The sequence below is a fragment of the Oryx dammah genome, unplaced genomic scaffold, assembly GCF_014754425.2.
Source record: "Oryx dammah isolate SB20612 unplaced genomic scaffold, SCBI_Odam_1.1 HiC_scaffold_10, whole genome shotgun sequence".
Classification (NCBI taxonomy): domain Eukaryota; kingdom Metazoa; phylum Chordata; class Mammalia; order Artiodactyla; family Bovidae; genus Oryx; species Oryx dammah.
In genome coordinates this window covers 10,789,903-10,807,521 of record NW_024070194.1, presented here as the reverse complement: position 1 = coordinate 10,807,521, position 17,619 = coordinate 10,789,903, and the positions used below count along the sequence as shown (strand labels likewise).

At 47.7% G+C, this 17,619-nt stretch overlaps 1 protein-coding gene across 2 annotated transcripts in view; it reads left to right on the top strand.

Moving 5' to 3' along the window:
- TOX2 (TOX high mobility group box family member 2) overlaps nucleotides 1–17,412 on the top strand; it is a 156,517-nt gene extending 139,105 nt beyond the window's left edge. The window contains exons 4-9 of one of the 2 annotated variants that reach the window (XM_040248346.1): nucleotides 9,410–9,649; nucleotides 11,858–12,085; nucleotides 12,568–12,648; nucleotides 13,685–14,080; nucleotides 14,769–14,896; nucleotides 16,415–17,412. In XM_040248346.1, coding sequence (XP_040104280.1) covers nucleotides 9,410–9,649; nucleotides 11,858–12,085; nucleotides 12,568–12,648; nucleotides 13,685–14,080; nucleotides 14,769–14,896; nucleotides 16,415–16,451 — 1,110 coding nt within the window. In that variant the 3' untranslated portion in view covers nucleotides 16,452–17,412. The remainder of the gene's footprint in view (nucleotides 1–9,409; nucleotides 9,650–11,857; nucleotides 12,086–12,567; nucleotides 12,649–13,684; nucleotides 14,081–14,768; nucleotides 14,897–16,414) is intronic. The other variant, XM_040248347.1, reaches the window with a different exon arrangement.
- Nucleotides 17,413–17,619: the final 207 nt, after the last annotated feature.

Here is a 17,619-nt window from a genome sequence, read left to right as displayed (position 1 = left end):
AAATTGGCTTTAACCAAAACACTTTCTTAGGCAAGATATGGGAATTTGGAATCATCTCTGGGAAATGCCCCCTATCTGTAGGCATCCATGCAGAAGCCACAACTCACCCAGGGGGCCTGGAAGAAAAAAAGTCAGATAAAGCTAGAGGAATGCCAGTGTTGGAGGAGTGGGCTGGAATAGACCAGAAAGGAGAGATTGGTTAGGTAATTGGGCAACCAGGAAGGAACCAGGCCCTGGACAGAGGGAAGAGGGCTGCCTGGAGAGGCAGCAGTTGTTGGAGTCAGGGACTGAGGGCTGTCTTTGGGGAAGGTGTCATAGCTTAGAGAGAAAGTACAATGGTCTGGGGAAACCCAGCTCCACCTGAAGTAACTGTGTGATCATGGGCAAGTCTCTGAACCTGTCTGAGTCTTGACTTTAGTGGAGATGGTGATATTATCCACCTTATTTGATGATTAAATGGGCCATAGATGGAAAAGCTTAGCACTGCTTCTGGCACATATTAAATGCTTAACGAAAGTTTCTCATCTTCTTCCTCTGATGAGGACAGTGGTAAGCAAGGTGAAGATGATTAAGTGGTATTGGTAGTAATGAGGATACTAGATGACTAGCTGCTGGTGGGAGGGCAGGGCCTAGTGACAGTGAGGAAGCTGACTGTGCTGGGGAAAGTTGGGGCAGAAGTCTTTAGGAGCCTTGGAAATAAGGGAGATTTTCACTTAAAGGTGGGAAATAAGTGAGTGTGACTCAATGCCGGTGAGATGCTGCCACAGAAAGCGTAGACCAGTTGACCAGATGGAGGATGCCTTAGGCCTGAGACAAGGCTTCTTGTGTGTGTTGTTTACTGAAGGAGAGGAATCGGGATCCACAGAGTAAAGACTTCAGCATACTTGCACCACAGAAGGTGTTTTTAGGCCTTTATTACATTTTTATAAACACATTTTGGGCTTCCCTAGCGGCTCAGGTGGTAAAGAATCTGTCTGCAACGCAGGAGACCCAAATTCCATTCCTGGGTTGGGAAGATCCCCTGGAGAAGGGAATGGCTACCCACTCCAGTATTCTGGCCTGGAGAATTCCATGGACTGATTAGCCTGGTGGGCTATAGTCCATGGGATCATGAAGAATTGGATACAATTAAAAGTCTCTATTCAGATCCTATATAAACACTTTACAGTGCTGTTTTATGTCTTGAATGCCTACGTAAAGCTGTTCTCCTGTGCACATCCTTCTGAAACTCTCCACTCAGTATCGGTTTGAGTTCATCATCATCAGCGTGTGCCTCCACGCCATTCGCTTGACTCTGCATAGAATTCCGTTGTGTGAATAGATCACAAATTTCCACCATTTCCCAACTCGCAAACATTCAGATTATTTCAAATTTTTCTGAAGTTAAAAGATGCCATAACAAACTTCGTAATGTGTCATTTTTGAAAGGTAATATCATAACTCTCATATAAATATAAAATGAAACATCAGTTTATTCAATTTATTCATTAATGAAGAAGCCACTAAAATATTATAACCGGCTCAAAAGAGAACCTAATGAATAAGTATGTATATAGGCAATCAAGAGTGCTGAAATAAATTTTCTAATAAATGCAGAACTGATTGATATCTATAGAGCAAGAATATAATGTTCAGGTTCTTCTTTTCTACATGGTAAGATCAATTAGTACCTCGACGAGACAACATTTTTTGCCTTTATATGCACAAGGGTCAGTTGCATTTCACCTCATACCTATTAGGATGGTTACTATCAAAAAAATAAATAAATAAAGGGAGAGAGAGAGAAAACAAGTGTTGGCAAGGATGTGGAAAAACTAGAACACTTGTTCACTAGTGGTAGGAATATAAGATGGTGCAAGCCCTTAAGATAACAATATGGCAGCTCCTCAAAAATTAAAAATAGAATCACTATATGATCCAACAATTCTGTTTCTGGGTACATGTCCAAAAGAATTGACAGCAGGATCTTGAAGAGGTATTTGGACGTCCACATTCGTAACAGCATTATTCACAATGGCCAAATGTGGAAGCAACCAAGTGTCCATCAATAGACGAACGGATAAACAAACTGCAGTGTATGCATACAGTGGAATTTTATTTGGCCTTTAAAAGGAAGGAAAGTGTGAGGCACACTACAACATGGAAGACCATTAGCATATTACGTTAAGTGAAATAAGCCAGTCACAAAAGAAAAAGAACTGTATGATTCCACTTTAGGAGGTACCTGGTGTAATCAAATTCATAGAATACTAGTCAAATTTCATAGTAGTAAAATAATGGTTGCCAAGGACTTCAGGGAGGAAGGAATCAGGAAGTTATGGCTTAATAGATACGGAGTCTCAGATTTGCTAGATGAAAAGGGCTCTGGAGATGGACTGTAGTGACAGTAACAGCAGTGTGACTATACTGAACGCCACTGACCTCTGTACTTCAAAATGGTGAAGATGGTAAATCTTATCCTATGTGTGGGTTTCTGTGCTCAGTCATGTCCAGCTCTTTGCGACCCTATGGACTGTAGCCCACCAGGCTCCCCTGTCTATGGGATTTTCCAGGTGAGAATACTGAAGTGGGTTGCCACTTCCTTCTCCAAGGTATCTTTCCCAACCCAGGGATCAAACTCAGGTCTCTTGTATTGCAAACAGTTTCTTTACTACTGAGCCACTGGGGAATCCTATGTGTATTTTACCACAATTTCTTTAAAAAATTAATGATAAAAAATAAGTTGCACTAATATCATTTTTGTACAGCATACAAAGTTGTAAAATAGGGACTTCCCTGGTGGTCCAGGAGTTAAGACTTTGCACTTCCAACACAGGGGGTGCGGGTTTGATTCCTGGTCGGTGAGCTAAGATTCCACATGCCATGTAGCCAAAAAATAAATTAAATAAAATAAAAACACCTTTTTTTTAAAAAAAAAAAAAAGGCAAGGGGGACTTTTCTGGTGGTCCAGGGGCTTAGACTCCACACTCCCAATGCAGGGGGCCTGGGTTCAATCCCTGGTCAGGGAACTAGATCCCACATGTCACAATGAAGAGTTTATATGAACTAAAGATCCCACGTGTCACAACTAAATTTGTGAAACAGCAGATAGCCTGTGTGCATGCTCAGTACTCAGCCGTGTCTGACTCTGCAACCCTATGGACTGTGGCCTGCCAGGCTCCTTGTCTGTGGGATTCTCCAGGCAAGAATACTGGAGTGGGTTGCCGGGCCCTCCTCCAGGGGATCTTCCCCACCCAGGGATCAAACCCACGTCTCTTATGTCTCCTGCATTGGCAGGCAGGTTCTTTACCACTAGCTCAACCTGGGAAGCCCATAGCCTAGTCAAAGACAAAAGTATACATTCCTATAGAAACAGATGACCCTAAGCCAACACCTAGGATGCCATTGAAAGGGCATTCATTTGCCCATTTCAAAGTCTTTAAAATTTTCTGCAGTATATATGTGTTCTTGTGTATGTGGGAAAGTTCTTTATATCTTGGTGTAGATTTGCTAGATTATAGGATATGTATCATCAGATTGCTTCCTAAAGTGTGTATCTTACTAGTTTACACCCCTACCAGTAGTATAAACAGAAACCCAGATGTCCAGGAAATAAATGAAAAGATGTCTGACTTCTCTAGTAAAGAGGGCAGTGCAAATTAGAACAACTTTGGGAGCATTTCAGACTTAGAAAATTTACAAAAATTCAAAGTCTGCCATTATCAAGTGTTGGTCATATATTAAACTCCTGAGTCAGGAATATCTGATTGAAGAATTCTAAAGCAGGCAGCCAGGAAGGAAAAAAGAAAGAAAGAAAGAAACAGACAGCAAGCCCTAAACACAGAGCCCCAAGGTTAATGTGCCCTTGAAGAAATAATGTCAGGCCCTTGTTTAAAATTCACGGAAAGAAAAGTGTATACATGTTGGGATGGAAAAGAGGTGCTTAGAGAATAGATTTGAAAGCCTACTCTTTTTTAAAAGTGTTTAAAATTTTTTCCAGCTTTATTGAGATATTATCGAGATTTCACATATTTAAGTTTAAGGGATACAGCTTGATGATTTGATGCATGCATATGAAGTGAAGTGAAGTGAAGTGAAAGTCACTCAGTTCAGTTCTCAGTTCAGTCGCTCAGTCGTGTCCGACTCTTTGCGACCCCATGAATCACAGCGCGCCAGGCCTCCCTGTCCATCACCATCTCCCGGAGTTCACTCAGACTCACGTCCATCGAGTCCGTGATGCCATCCAGCCATCTCATCCTGGGTTGTCCCCTTCTCCTCCTGCCCCCAATCCCTCCCAGCATCAGAGTCTTTTCCAATGAGTCAACTCTTCACATGAGGTGGCCAAAGTACTGGAGCTTCAGCTTTAGCATCATTCCTTCCAAAGAAATCCCAGGGCTGATCTCCTTCAGAATGGACTGGTTGGATCTCCTTGCAGTCCAAGGGACCCTCAAGAGTCTTCTCCAACACCACAGTTCAAACACATCAATTCTTTGGTGCTCAGCCTTCTTCACAGCCCAACTCTCACATCCATACATGACCACAGGAAAAACCATAGCCTTGACTAGACGGGCCTTAGTTGGTAAAGTACTGTCTCTGCTTTTGAATATACTCTCTAGGTTGGTCATAACTTTTCCTCCAAGGAGTAAGCATCTTTTAATTTCATGGCTGCAGTCACCATCTGCAGTGATTTTGGAGCCCAAAAAAATAAAGTCTGACACTGTTTCTACTGTTTCCCCATCTATTTCCTGTGAGTGATGGGACCAGATGCCATGATCTTTGTTTTCTGAATGTTGAGCTTTAAGCCAACTTTTTCACTCTCCTCTTTCACTTTCATCAAGAGCCTTTTTAGCTCCTCTTCACTTTCTGCCATAAGAGTGGTGTCATCTGCCTATCTGAGGTTATTGATATTTCTCCCTGCAATCTTGATTCCAGGTTGTGTTTCTTCCAGTCCAGCATTTCTCATGATGTACTCTGCATATAAGTTAAATAAGCAGGGTGACAATATACAACCTTGACGTACTCCTTTTCCTATTTGGAACCAGTCTGTTGTTCCATGTCCAGTTCTAACTGTTGCTTCCTGACCTGCATACACATTCCTCAAGAGGCAGGTTAGGTGGTCTGGTATTCCCATCTCTTTCAGAATTTTCCACAGTTTATTGTGATCCACACAGTCAAAGGCTTTGGCATAGTCAATAAAGCAGAAATAGATGTTTTTCTGGAACTCTCTTGCTTTTTCCATGATCCAGCGGATGTTGGCAATTTGATCTCTGGTTCCTCTGCCTTTTCTAAAACCAGCTTGAACATCAGGGAGTTCACGTCACTCAGTCATGTCTGACTCTTTGCGACCCCATGGACTATACAGCCCATGAAATTCTCGCCTTTCCCTTCTCCCTGGGGATCTTCCCAACCCAGGGATCAAATCCAGGTCTTCCACATTGAAGGCAGATTCTTTACCAACTGAGCCACCAGGGAATGTGAAATAATTACCACAATAAGTGGGTGTGTGGTGATAACTTTTAGGATCTAGTCTTTTAACAGCTTTTAACTATATAGTAGTGAAGTCGCTCGCTCAGTCATGTCCAACCCTTTGCGACCCCATGGACTGTAGCCCACCAGGCTCCTCCATCCATGGGATTTTCCAGGCAAGAATACTGGAGTGGGTTGCCATGTCCTTCTCCAGAGGATCTTCTTGACCCAGGGATTGAACCCAGGTCTTTTGCATTGCAGGTAGACGCTTTGCCATCTGAGCCACCAGGGAGGTTCCCCAACTATATAATAAAGTATTGTTAATTATAATCACCATACTGTACATGAGGTCCCCAGAATTTATTCATTATATAGCTAGAAATTTTGACTTTTGAAAACCTTCACCCATTTCCTCCAACCCCTGGGCAACCACCGTTCTACTATTTGTGTGTGTGTGTGTGTGTGCACACGTGTGTGCGTGCGTGCGCATGCATGCTTAATCTCTCAGTGGTGTTTGACTCTTTTTGACCCCATGGATTGTAACCCACCAGGCTCCTCTGTCCATGGAATTTTTCAGACAAGAATACTGGAGTGGGTTGCCATTTTCTACTCCAGGGGATCTTCCCAACCCAGGGCTTGAACCCTTATCTCTTATGTCTACCTGCATTGGCAGGCAGGTCCTTTACCAAGTACGCCAGTCACGTAGGAGAACACAAAGGATTTGTCTTTCTCTGTCTCACTCATCTCACTCAGCATAATGCCCTCAAGGACTGTCCACACTGCCACAGAAGGCAGGGTCTCCTTCTTTTCTGTGGCTGAACAACATTGTAAAATGTAAAAACCAATATCAAATTCCCAAAACAAAAGCTTCAAAGAGAGATTTTGATGGAAGCAGAAAAGTTATTGGCAACTTAGACAAACGAAGGGGCTTCCCTGATAGCTCGGTGGGTAAAGAATCTGCCTGCAAGACAGAAGACCCCAGTTCGATTCCTGGGTCGGGAAGATCCCCCGGAGAAGGGATAGGCTACCCACTCCTGTATTCTTGGGCTTCCCTTGTGGCTCAACTGGTAAAGAATCTGCCTGCAGTGTGGGAGACCTGGGTTCGGTCCCTGGGTTGGGAAGATCCCCTGGAGAAGGGAAAGGCTACCCACTCCAGTATTCTGGCCTGGAGAATTCCATGGACTGTATAACCCATGGGGTCACAAATAGTCGGACACGACTGAGCGACTTCTACTTTCACTTTAGACAAACCAAAGGACTCAAAATAATCGTCATTGACAGGACAGAGAAATGTTACACTATTAATCTGCAAACACAGCTCCAAACCCTGTGCAATGGACACAAAATTTAAACATCTTTGGGGGGTGGGAAGAATTTGGAGATTGAGATTGACATATATCACTACTATGTATGAAATAGATGGTTCATGAGAAGCTGCTGTGTAACCCAGGGAGCTCAGTGCTCTGTGATAACCTAAATGGGAAGGAAATCTTGAAAAGAGTGGATATATTATACATGTACACGTATAACTGACCTCAGTTTGCTCCACAACAGAAACTAACACAACATTGTAAAGCAACTATACTCCAATAGAAATTTTAAAAAAGAAAGCAGGGACTCAAACAGATATGTATACCACAGTGTTCAAAGCAGCATCCTTTACAATAAGTAGAAACAACCCAAATGGATGATGAATGAATGGATAAAGAAAATGTAGTATATTCATGCATGTGTGTGCTCGGTCACTTCAGTCGTGTCCAGCTCTTTGCCTCCCTATGGACTGTAGCCCACAAGGCTCCTCTGTCCATGGGATTCTCCAGGCAGGAGTACTGGAGTGAGTTGCCATGCCCCCTCGAGGGGCTCTTCCCAACCCAGGGATTGAACCTGTGTCTCCTGCCTTACAGGTGGATTTTTTACCCACTGGGCCACCTGGGAAGTCCAGTATATTCATACAAGGAAATTAGTATTCAGTCTTTGAAAGGGAGGAAATTTTGACACGTGGGAGAACATGAGTGAACCTTGAAAACATTGTGTTAAGTGGAATATTGTTGTTGTTTAGTTGCTAACTCGTGTCCAGCTCTTTGCGACCCCATAGACTGTAGCTCCCTAGGCTCTTCTATGGGATTTCCCAGGCAAGAATACTGAAGTGGATTGCTATTTTCTTCCAGAAAATCTTCCTGACCCAGGGATTGAACCCATGTCTCCTGCTTGACAGGCAGATTCTTTACCACTGAGCCACCTGGGAAGCCTCTAAGTGGAGTAAACCATACACAAAAGGACAAATACTGTATGATTCTACTTAAGTGAAGCACCTAGAATACTCAAGCTCATAGAGACAGAAGTAGAAGGGTGGTTACCAGGGGCAGAATGAGCAGGAATGGGGAGGGGTATTGAAGGGGTACCGAGCTTTAATTTTGCCAGATGAAAAGAGTTCTGTGGTTGGATGGTGATGATGGTTGTGTGAATGGACCTGATGCCATTGAACTGTAGACTTAAAAATAGTTAAAATGTAAGTTTCATGTTATGCATGTTTTACTACCAAAAAAAAAGAATGTTAAAAAATAAGCATGTTTGGGTCCCCAGGGAAACCGGGATAAATTCTCTAAAGTACAAATAGTACAGATTATATTCTTTGATCACTTTTGTTATGAGAAATGACTAGCAAAAAGGAAAGAAACAACAAAAAATTTTAACCTCAGAAATTCCAAAAGTCTTCTTAAACATCGGTTCCATGGGAGAGGAAATTTAAAATAAAATTTAGGAATAAGTATATAAAAAAGAATAATAATGAAAATCTCATGAGATGAAGTCTGGGAAAAGCTAAGGTCATGTTCAGAGGGAAATTCATAGCATGAAACATATTTCTAAACATTGAGGATGAAAATAATGAATTGAAAATGTGACTCAGAATTGAGGGAGAAGCAACACCAACCAATCTGCAAAAGCAGAAGAAGAGATTAATAAATATAAAAGAATTAGATAAAGATACTATAAAGAGATGAATAAAGATAAAGAATTAGAAAGCAGAGAAAGAGTAGAGCAGATAAACAAATTTCAGATTTGATTCTTTTAAGGAAAAAAAAAAAACACAAAATAAAATAGAAAACTGATGAACTTCTCTAATAAAAAGTAAAAGGAAAACACAGATACGAGATATTAGAAATTAGCATTTGACCACAAATTTAAAGGAAATAAAAACAACTACAAAAATATGCAAATTGGTATGCTTCACTGAACAGTGCGTGTGTATCTATATACATATATAATATTTAGGTGAAAAATACACACTGTTCTAAATATAATTAGTACGAGAAGTGCCTGTATGTCAAACTCAGTAGTTTTCTTTATATTCCAAAAATAACCAGTTAGAAAATATCCTGGGGAATAGATAGTAAGAAAACTACTGACCTATGGTGGTGGGGGGAAAGTGCAAACGTTCTTAAGGGAATTTATCTTTTGTATTTAACAAACGCTGATACAATATAGGGCTTACCGTGTGCCAGGCATATTTAATCCTTAACATCCCTAGAAGGTAGGTTTAATCATTATCCACATTTTTCAGATGTAAAGCCTGAGGCACAGAGAGGTTAAGTAACTTTGCCAAAGTCACCCAGCGTACAAGTGGAACCAGATTTCAAAGTGCAAGCAGCTTCCAGCATCTCTGCTCTTTGCTGTTATGCTGTACAGGGAATAAATGCAAAGATATACCATGCTTCAGGAGGGAAGATCCAATATCATCAAATAACTTATTCACAACTGAACTGGGCTTTCTCACGAGGGCTGAGATGCTGACCATCTAGACGTCCAGGGTGACTGTCAGCAGAATGGCACCCCCCAGGGGTGCACCGAATCGTGCAGGGGTCCCTGAGGAAGCCACAGGTCAGAGCAGATCCCTTCCTCTGAGTCTGACAATGCCAATGTGCTGGCCCTTTCTAACTCGGCACGCAATCTCCTCCTCTCTAAGATCCAGGAGATGGTCCACTCGGAGGTTGCTGCCTATGACTCGGGCCGACCAGGGCCCCTGCTGGGCCGCCCGGCGATGCTGGCCAGCCACATGAGCGCCCTCAGCCAGTCCCAGCTCATTTCTCAGATGGGCATCCGGAGCGGCATCGCCCACAGCTCCCCATCACCCCCAGGGAGCAAGTCAGCGACCCCCTCTCCCTCCAGTTCAACTCAGGAGGAGGAGTCGGAGGCACATTTCAAGGTACGTGGGGATGGAGATGCAAAGGCTTCAGATGCCTTAGAACGCCTTCCCATCAGCAAGGGACAGGCCCTGCGGGGATGGGCATTGCTTACCTCTAGAAAAGACTATAAGAGTATAACTGTCCCCTTTGTCGGAAAACAAGGAAAATTCTGGGAAAACATGATGACATCTAATTCCTCAATGGCCAGTGGGTCATTTCGGTGGCACTGATGGCATTGGCAAGATCCTCAGGGCCACATCTTGTGGCCACTTTGACCTTTCAGGAGGACCTCAGAGATGTGTGATCCAGCAGAGGGCATCTCTGGGCATCACTGTGGAAGGGAGCATTAAAAACAATCCGCCACTGGGGACATGACCCCCGCATATCCCTGGAACCAGGGGTTGTCCTGCTTCTTCAAGAACATGCTAGGGAATGGGAGCTCACCACCTGTCCAGCTCCTGACCTTTCCTTGCACTGACTCCAACCCTCCCTCCCTGTCAAAGAGCATCTTGTTTTACTGGAGCAGAAAACAGAGACCCAGAAAAGCCAAGGATGCTTGTGCTTGCCCGGAATCTCCCAGTGAGTCGCTGGTAAAATCAAGACTTGTTCCCACAATGCCTGTCTCCCTTTCTTCTTCATAAGGGCCTCTCACCTCTTTCCACGTGGGGTCCCTGAAGAGGCCTGGGGCAGTAATTGTGGCATCCATCAGAAACCCTGACATCCTGGCTGGGGTGGGCACATATGGATCCTGGTCCAGCTTCATCCTCAGGGTAACTTGGTCACTACTGTAGTCTAGGCAGGAAGTGCTTTTAATTTAATTTAATTTGTATTTAACAAACCCTTCTAAAACACTTCCATGGGGCATATACTATTCTAAGGACATGACAGGTATTAATCCATATAATCTTTATCAGAACCCTATGTGGTAGGTACCTTTATTATCTCTGATTGGCACATGGGGAAACCGAGGCACAGAGAGGTCAAGTGACTTATCAGGTGTCACAGAACCAGGATTTAAACCAAGATGGTTGTAGTCTGGCTCCAGCACACGTACTCTAAATCACCTGCAACACCCCGTCTGCTAGGCAGACAGAACTGAGGCTTGGAGAGGTAGGTGGCCGCAGAGAAACACTCAAGAGCAGGACTGATGTGGTCACAGACTGCCCCTCACTCCCTCAGACCCGCAGGCTTGAGTCTGGCCCATGGGTTCCTTATCAGTTTACGATATCGCCTTCATTTTCTTAGAGCATTAGAGCCATAGTCTTTGTAGCAGGATCCAGAGCCTTTGGCCAAAATCCCTGGTCCTTGGGTGGCCTGGGAGTCCTAGTCGGTCGGGGACATGCCCACCGCCTCCATCCTGGAAGCCAAGTGCCCACAGTACTGAGATCCTGGAGTCTGACTGCACCAGAGGCCAGGTATCCCAAGTGAGGTCACCCTGCCGACAGTTACGTTAATCTCTCTCCCATCCAGCAACTTCAAAGAGGGTCAAAAGGACTAAGCCACCTGCCCCAAGTCACAGAGCTGAAATGTGGTGGAAGAGACCAGTCTTATTCAATCAAGAATAATCTTTGGGGATTATTTGTGATCACAAGAAGAGAGAGGTGTTAAGAAAAAAAAATATATATCCAAAACTTGGAAATAGTCCAAAAACAGATAACTGCACAGTCTTTCAATGGCATATCACTGCCTCATCAAACAGGCTCAAGAATTATCTAATGATTCTCTGTGAGATAATACCTTCCATTTGATCCCTCCCTCATTATTGATGGGGGCTTTTACATTCTGTAAAGGAAGATGTTAGCTTAGGGTAGGGGGGAAGTGATGGAGAGGTAAGTGATTTTTGTTCGATTACAAGGCGAATTAACTTTTCCCTGTAGAGACACAAATGACTTTTGTGCAGCAGAAAAGACTAAAGGCCCAGAGGTGATAGTTTTATTGCTCTATACAGCAGTAACTTGTCTCTTTCTCTTGAGTTTTTTTGAATGAACTTTACCATCATTCTGAATGAAAAACCCAGGGCTCGTACCCAGGGCATGTGTGCACACTCGCTTGTGGGTGATTTATGTGTGTGTATACTCAAGCCCAGGGGGTGGCCAGAGCATTGCCGATGTGTGAGCAGGGCTGGGCAAGCTGGGAAAAGCTAAGGAAGGTCCAGCTCGGCCTAGGCTGGGTCGGTTAGCTGGAGGTCCTGGGCTTCTCTGGTTTTCTAACTCCCCTCACCCGGGCAGATGTCGGGAGAAAAGAGACCTTCAGCCGATCCTGGCAAAAAGGCCAAGAACCCAAAGAAGAAGAAGAAGAAGGATCCCAATGAGCCGCAGAAACCTGTGTCAGCCTACGCACTCTTCTTCAGAGACACTCAGGCCGCCATCAAGGGACAGAACCCCAGTGCGACCTTCGGGGATGTGTCCAAAATTGTGGCCTCCATGTGGGACAGCTTGGGAGAGGAGCAGAAGCAGGTGAGCCCCCATCCCTTTCTGGGCCATCCCCCAAGGCTCTGTAGTCAGACTTGGAGGGTCTGGAACCAGGTCCAGCCTCTGGAACTAGGGGAACTAGCCTCTGCCCAGCCTCTGCTGAGGACTCTACTGGGCTCACTTTGCCCATCTGTAAACTAGGGAGGTAGGGCCGGTCCCATTTGGCTGTTCTGTAGCTGTGTTCACTAGCGACTTGGTTAAGTGGGGGAGGAAACTGGACCTCTGCTGCCTCATCTGTTAAATGGGAACAAGCATCTCCATCCATCGTGTGCCTCCAACTCTGAAAGTCTGGGGTCCAGGTCACAGCTTTCCTACCCACTGGCCATAAGCCTGTGGCTTCCCCTCAAGGGCCTGCGGGGGGAATAGAAGCAGACCTAGCCCAGAGGTTAGTGCCAGTTACCAGCCCTATGAGCTCAGGCTGACCACCTGACCTCTTCCTGATATCACCCACATCTTGGATCTTTCAGGCCTACAAGAGGAAGACCGAAGCAGCGAAGAAGGAGTATCTGAAGGCTCTGGCAGCCTACAGGGCCAGCCTTGTTTCCAAGGTAACATCTGGGATCCCTAAGCCTAGTCCTTGAGGAATAGAACAAGACCCGAAGTCCATGGGAACGGTCAACACCACAGGTCTTGAAAGGGATGGATAAGACCAATGTGGTCCCTTCTCTGGGCTTCCCAGATGGCACTAGTGGTAAAGAACCCACCTGCCAATGCAGGAGACATAAGAGACTTGAGTTCAGTCCCTGGGTGGGGAAGATCCCCTGGAGGAGGGCATGGCACCCCACTCCAGTATTCTTGCCTGGAGAATCCCCATGGACAGAGGAGCCTGGAGAGCTATGGTCCACAGAGTCACACAGAGTCAGACTCAACTGAACAAGTTAGCACACACGCACGCGGCCCCTTCTCCAGGGTTCCTCCTGTGTGCCAGCTCATGCTGCGTACTTTACACGCATGTCATTTCACATGATTCTTCCAACAAGAACCAGTACACAGAGGAGTTAAGCAACTTGCCTGGAAGTATCCAGTCTGTTAAATGGCTGTACTAGGATTCAAACCCGGTTTTGCCCGTCTTCAAAACTGGCCTTTACTCCTGTCCTATGCTCAGCCTTCTCTGTCGACACCAGTATCACAGGAGGCTCCGCATGGTGGTGGTTGCGTGGTCCAAGCCGGGGAGGGAGGTGATCTGGCAGCTGCTACAGAGGACATGGTTTCTGAATTGGGCCAGAAAGGGTCAAGCAAAGAGGGTGTCCCAAATCAAGGGAACAGCCCATGCAAAGGCACAGAGGCTGGGAGAAGCCCACGGAGAGGATAACCCAGCTGGGCAACGCTCATGCCTCAGGCCAGGCTGAGAAGCATGGGTTCGCCCGTGGACAGGGGAACCCCCAGGGATTAAAATACGGGGTGGTTGGATGGTCAGAGCCAAGGGTGGTGGGTCCTGAGTGATCTCTCGTGAGTCCGCTGCTCTCCCCTGAGGGACAAGAGAGCCAGCCAGTGGGTTACAAAACCATGTGGGTCTCGTGGCCCAAGTTCCAGCTTATCCATATTGGTTCCAGCTTATCCAGATTGGTGTCTGTTTCCTTCCAGAGCTCCCCTGACCAGGGTGAGACCAAGAGCGCTCAGGTGAACCCGCCGGCCAAGATGCTCCCCCCCAAGCAGCCCATGTACGCCATGCCAGGCCTGGCCTCCTTCCTGACGCCATCTGACCTGCAGGCCTTCCGCAGTGGGGCCTCCCCTGCCAGTCTCGCCCGGACGCTGGGCTCCAAGTCGCTGCTGCCCAGCCTCAGCGCCTCCCCACCGCCGCCACCCTCCTTCCCTCTCAGCACACCCCTGCACCAGCAGCTGCCACTGCCACCCCACGCCCAGGGCACCCTCCTCAGCCCACCTGTCAGCATGTCCCCAGCCCCCCAGCCTCCCGTCCTGCCCACTCCCATGGCACTCCAGGTGCAGCTGGCCGTGAGCCCCTCACCTCCAGGGCCACAGGTAAGCAGGACCCAGTGAGAATGTGCTCCTGGGGAACCCCCTTGCAGAAAGGGAAGGCAGCTTGGGGTTCCAAATACTGGCCCTGCCACTCATGGCCTGTGAAACCTCAGCCTTGGCACTTTACCCCTCTGAGCCTCAGTGACCACATCTGTGAAATGGGATGAGTATGCCTCACCTGAGATGCACTGGCTGCAGAGAACAGCTGGCAGGTTGCCAGGCAGATTCTTCAGATTCCTAGGGTATCCTAGGCCCTCCTGTCTCAGCTTCTGTCCATTCCTGCTCTCTGGCCAGAGAGACTGAGGCCACAGAGCCTTAGCTCCTGGCTCTCCCCGAAGCCTTTGAAGCTTGACCCCTGCTAATTGCTCCACAGACACTGGGAGTTACAAGGCCTGCTTGACCCTGGGAGGTCATGCAGCCCAGTAAGTCCATTTTACAGAGTGGGAAACTGAGGTCCAGGGAAGGAAAGTCCTTTACCACCAGCACCCCACCCTTGCAGCTAAGACTAGGACTGGATTTTCCAGAAGGTGCTCTACCAGGGAAAAGAAAGAAGTGGTCCAGGCAAATGGGCAGAGCAGAAATTTCGTATAAGCCAGGGCAGTGTCTCTGGGAACAGCCCCATCCCCGCGCTGCCTGAGAGGCACCCCTTTGGCTCTCCTTTGCTCACCGCCTCCTCCTCCCCCCTCGGCAGGACTTCCCTCACATCTCTGAGTTCCCCAGCGGTTCCGGATCCCGCTCCCCTGGCCCATCCAACCCCACGAGCAGCGGAGACTGGGACAGCAGTTACCCCAGCACCGAGTGTGGCGTCAGCACCTGCAGGTGGGCCCTCACCCCGACCCCTGCCCACGGTGGGCACAGCTGATGCGAGTAGCATGAGGATGGGGTGTCAGGGTGGAAAGGGCAACGGGGACACTGCAGATCACTGTCACCTGCAGGAGGGCTTCGTGGGCACCAGGTGCCCGGCGTCGTCAGGAGAGGAACTAGAACCAAGCAAGGACCTATAGGGACTCAGCTGTCTGGGGCCAGGCCTGTGGGGGACACTGAGGCCCATCTTCGCTCTTGCTGGTTCTCCTTCCATCCTATTATTTTTCTTTTCCTTTTTTTTTTTTTAAGATTTATTTACTTATTTAGTCCTCCCTGGTGGCTCAGATGGTAAAGCATCTGCCTGCAGTGCAGGAGACCCAGATCCGACCCTAGGTCAGGGAAATCCCCTGAAGAGGGGCATGGCCACCAGCTCCAGTTATTCTTGCCTGGAGGATTCCACGGGCAGATTTATTTATTTTTGGCTGCACTGGGTCTTTGTTGTGGCTCACCGGGCTCTAGAGCTCAGGCTCAGTTGTTGTGGCGCAGGAGCTTAGTTGCCCTGAGCCTCGTGGAATCTTCCTGGAGCAGGGGTGGCACCTGCCGGCGGATTCTTCACCACTGGACCACCAGGGATGTCTCCACCCTGGTTTCTTTTCTCACAAGTGCTTCCACGTGGCATTCATAGCTAGAGCGACCGTCTTTGGTCAGCTTCCCTCGGAGCAGAGCCTGAAGCGGGAATTTGGTGCCCTTAATGACGTATATTTGTTCAGGGAGAACCTGCACCAGTAGTGGGGCTGGGGCAGGGAGGAGCCTGGCGAGGCTGTGGCCTCAGCCAGAGACTGGCTTTTATTTTTTAATTAATTAACTTATTTTAATTGGAGAATAATCACTTCACAATATTGTGATGGTTTTTGCCACACATCAAGATCAATCGGCCACAGATACACGTGTCGCCCCATCCTGAGCCCCATCACCCCCCCAACCCCCACCCCCGCCATGTTTCAGCGCTATTCTCTCTGGCGTTGGCCTGATCTCATGGGAGCTCTGGGCTCCAATCACAGCACAGATTTGGTCCCATTTTTTAAAATAAAATAATTTTTTATTATTTTTTGGCCGCACCGCGTGGCATGCAGAATTCTGTGTTTCCCAACCAGGGATTGAACCAGAGCTCCTGTAGTGGAAGCACGGAGATTTGATCCCAACTTTAAAAAGTTCTAGCTTTTTGTATCCTCAGCGCTGAGGACCATCTCCCACCAGGATTCCAGGAAGGGTGTTTGGTTCCGCGCGCGGACACACACACACACACACACACACACCCCTCCGACGCCCGCCGGTGCATAGTCAAAACGGGACCGGCCCAGACCTTCACGCATCTTCCGAGGGGCCGCTGAATCCGGCGAGGGGATGAACGGCCAGTGAGCGGCTGTCCCCACGCACTCGGGCTCTGTGTCCAGCCCCGTGAGGACCAGGGGACGCCTTGGCGGGGGTGGGGGGCGGTCACATCAGCTCTGACAGCCCCTCCTCTCTCCCCAGCCTGCTCCCCAGGGATAAATCGCTCTACCTCACCTAAGCCTGTCTCCCTGCCTTCCCTGAGGCTTGCTGGAAGGGCGCTGCTCAGAGCCTGAAGGGCTGACAGCAGAAAAGAGGCCTCGGCAGGAAGCAGGGCGCCGGCGCCGAGCGCAGTGAGACGCCCGGGCCCAGGGCTGAGGCTCTTCCTCACCTCCCAGCAGACTCTGCAGAGGCCGCCCGCCGCCCGCCGCCAGCCCAAAGACCCTGCTGGAACCTCCCGCCCCCTGACCGCTTGCTCCAGGGTTCGTGTGGACCCCGCGCCTCGCCTGCCGCCGTTCCCTCCGTCTGGTCGTCTGGCGCCAGAGCCCACGGTCGCCGGAGCTGCCCCTGGACCGGTGGCCCTGCCGCAGGAAACCACCCCCAGATGCTCCGGGCGGGGGTCGGCTCAGCCCCAGACGTGCAAATCTGGTTTTACAGTGTGAACAAGACATTATGACACTTATAAACTGTTGGCTCCATGTAAGTATTAGTTGACTACGTGTTTTAGAAGCTGTGCTGAAGACACCTGTAAGATTATTTTGTTGGGATGGGGTGGGGCGGAAAGTAGATTCCTTAAAAGTTAAAAAAAAAAAAAAAAGCATTTTATATGACCCGTAGCACATTTTTTTTAAGTTTTATCTTAAGGGAGACGTGCACAAAAGAGGCTGCCAAACCATTTCACCCTCTGTACAGCAGGAACTGGACAATTTATAGCCACATTCAGAGACATCACGCTTTTTTTTTTTTTTTAAATCATACATTCATCTATTTAAAACAGCCAGCAACTACTTCTGTCTGTTTACGAGGAACAATCGAGAACAAAATTGCAGTTTCTATCATAAAGTGTGTGTGCTTTGGGGGTTTGGTTTGGGTTTGGGTTCTTAATGTTTGCAGCTGTTTTCTGACCCTGCAAATGTCTGTCTTGGTGCCCAGTGCTTCTCTCGAATTTCTTTATAATAAAACTGATGAAAAGTTGGAAACAAGCCTGTCTCTCTTTACACTTGGTAAGCCAGGGGCAGGCCCTCTGCAGTGGTCCTTGGTGGTGGGATTCGCCAGGACAGAGCCCCTTGTGTCAGTCAGGTTGAGGGCAAAGTCCCCCTTGCCCTTTCTCCATCCCTGAGGGTCTTTGCGGGTGACAGAGCCTGGATGGCCTCCGTCTTGCCATCTGTAGAAGTGGGGCGATGACGGTG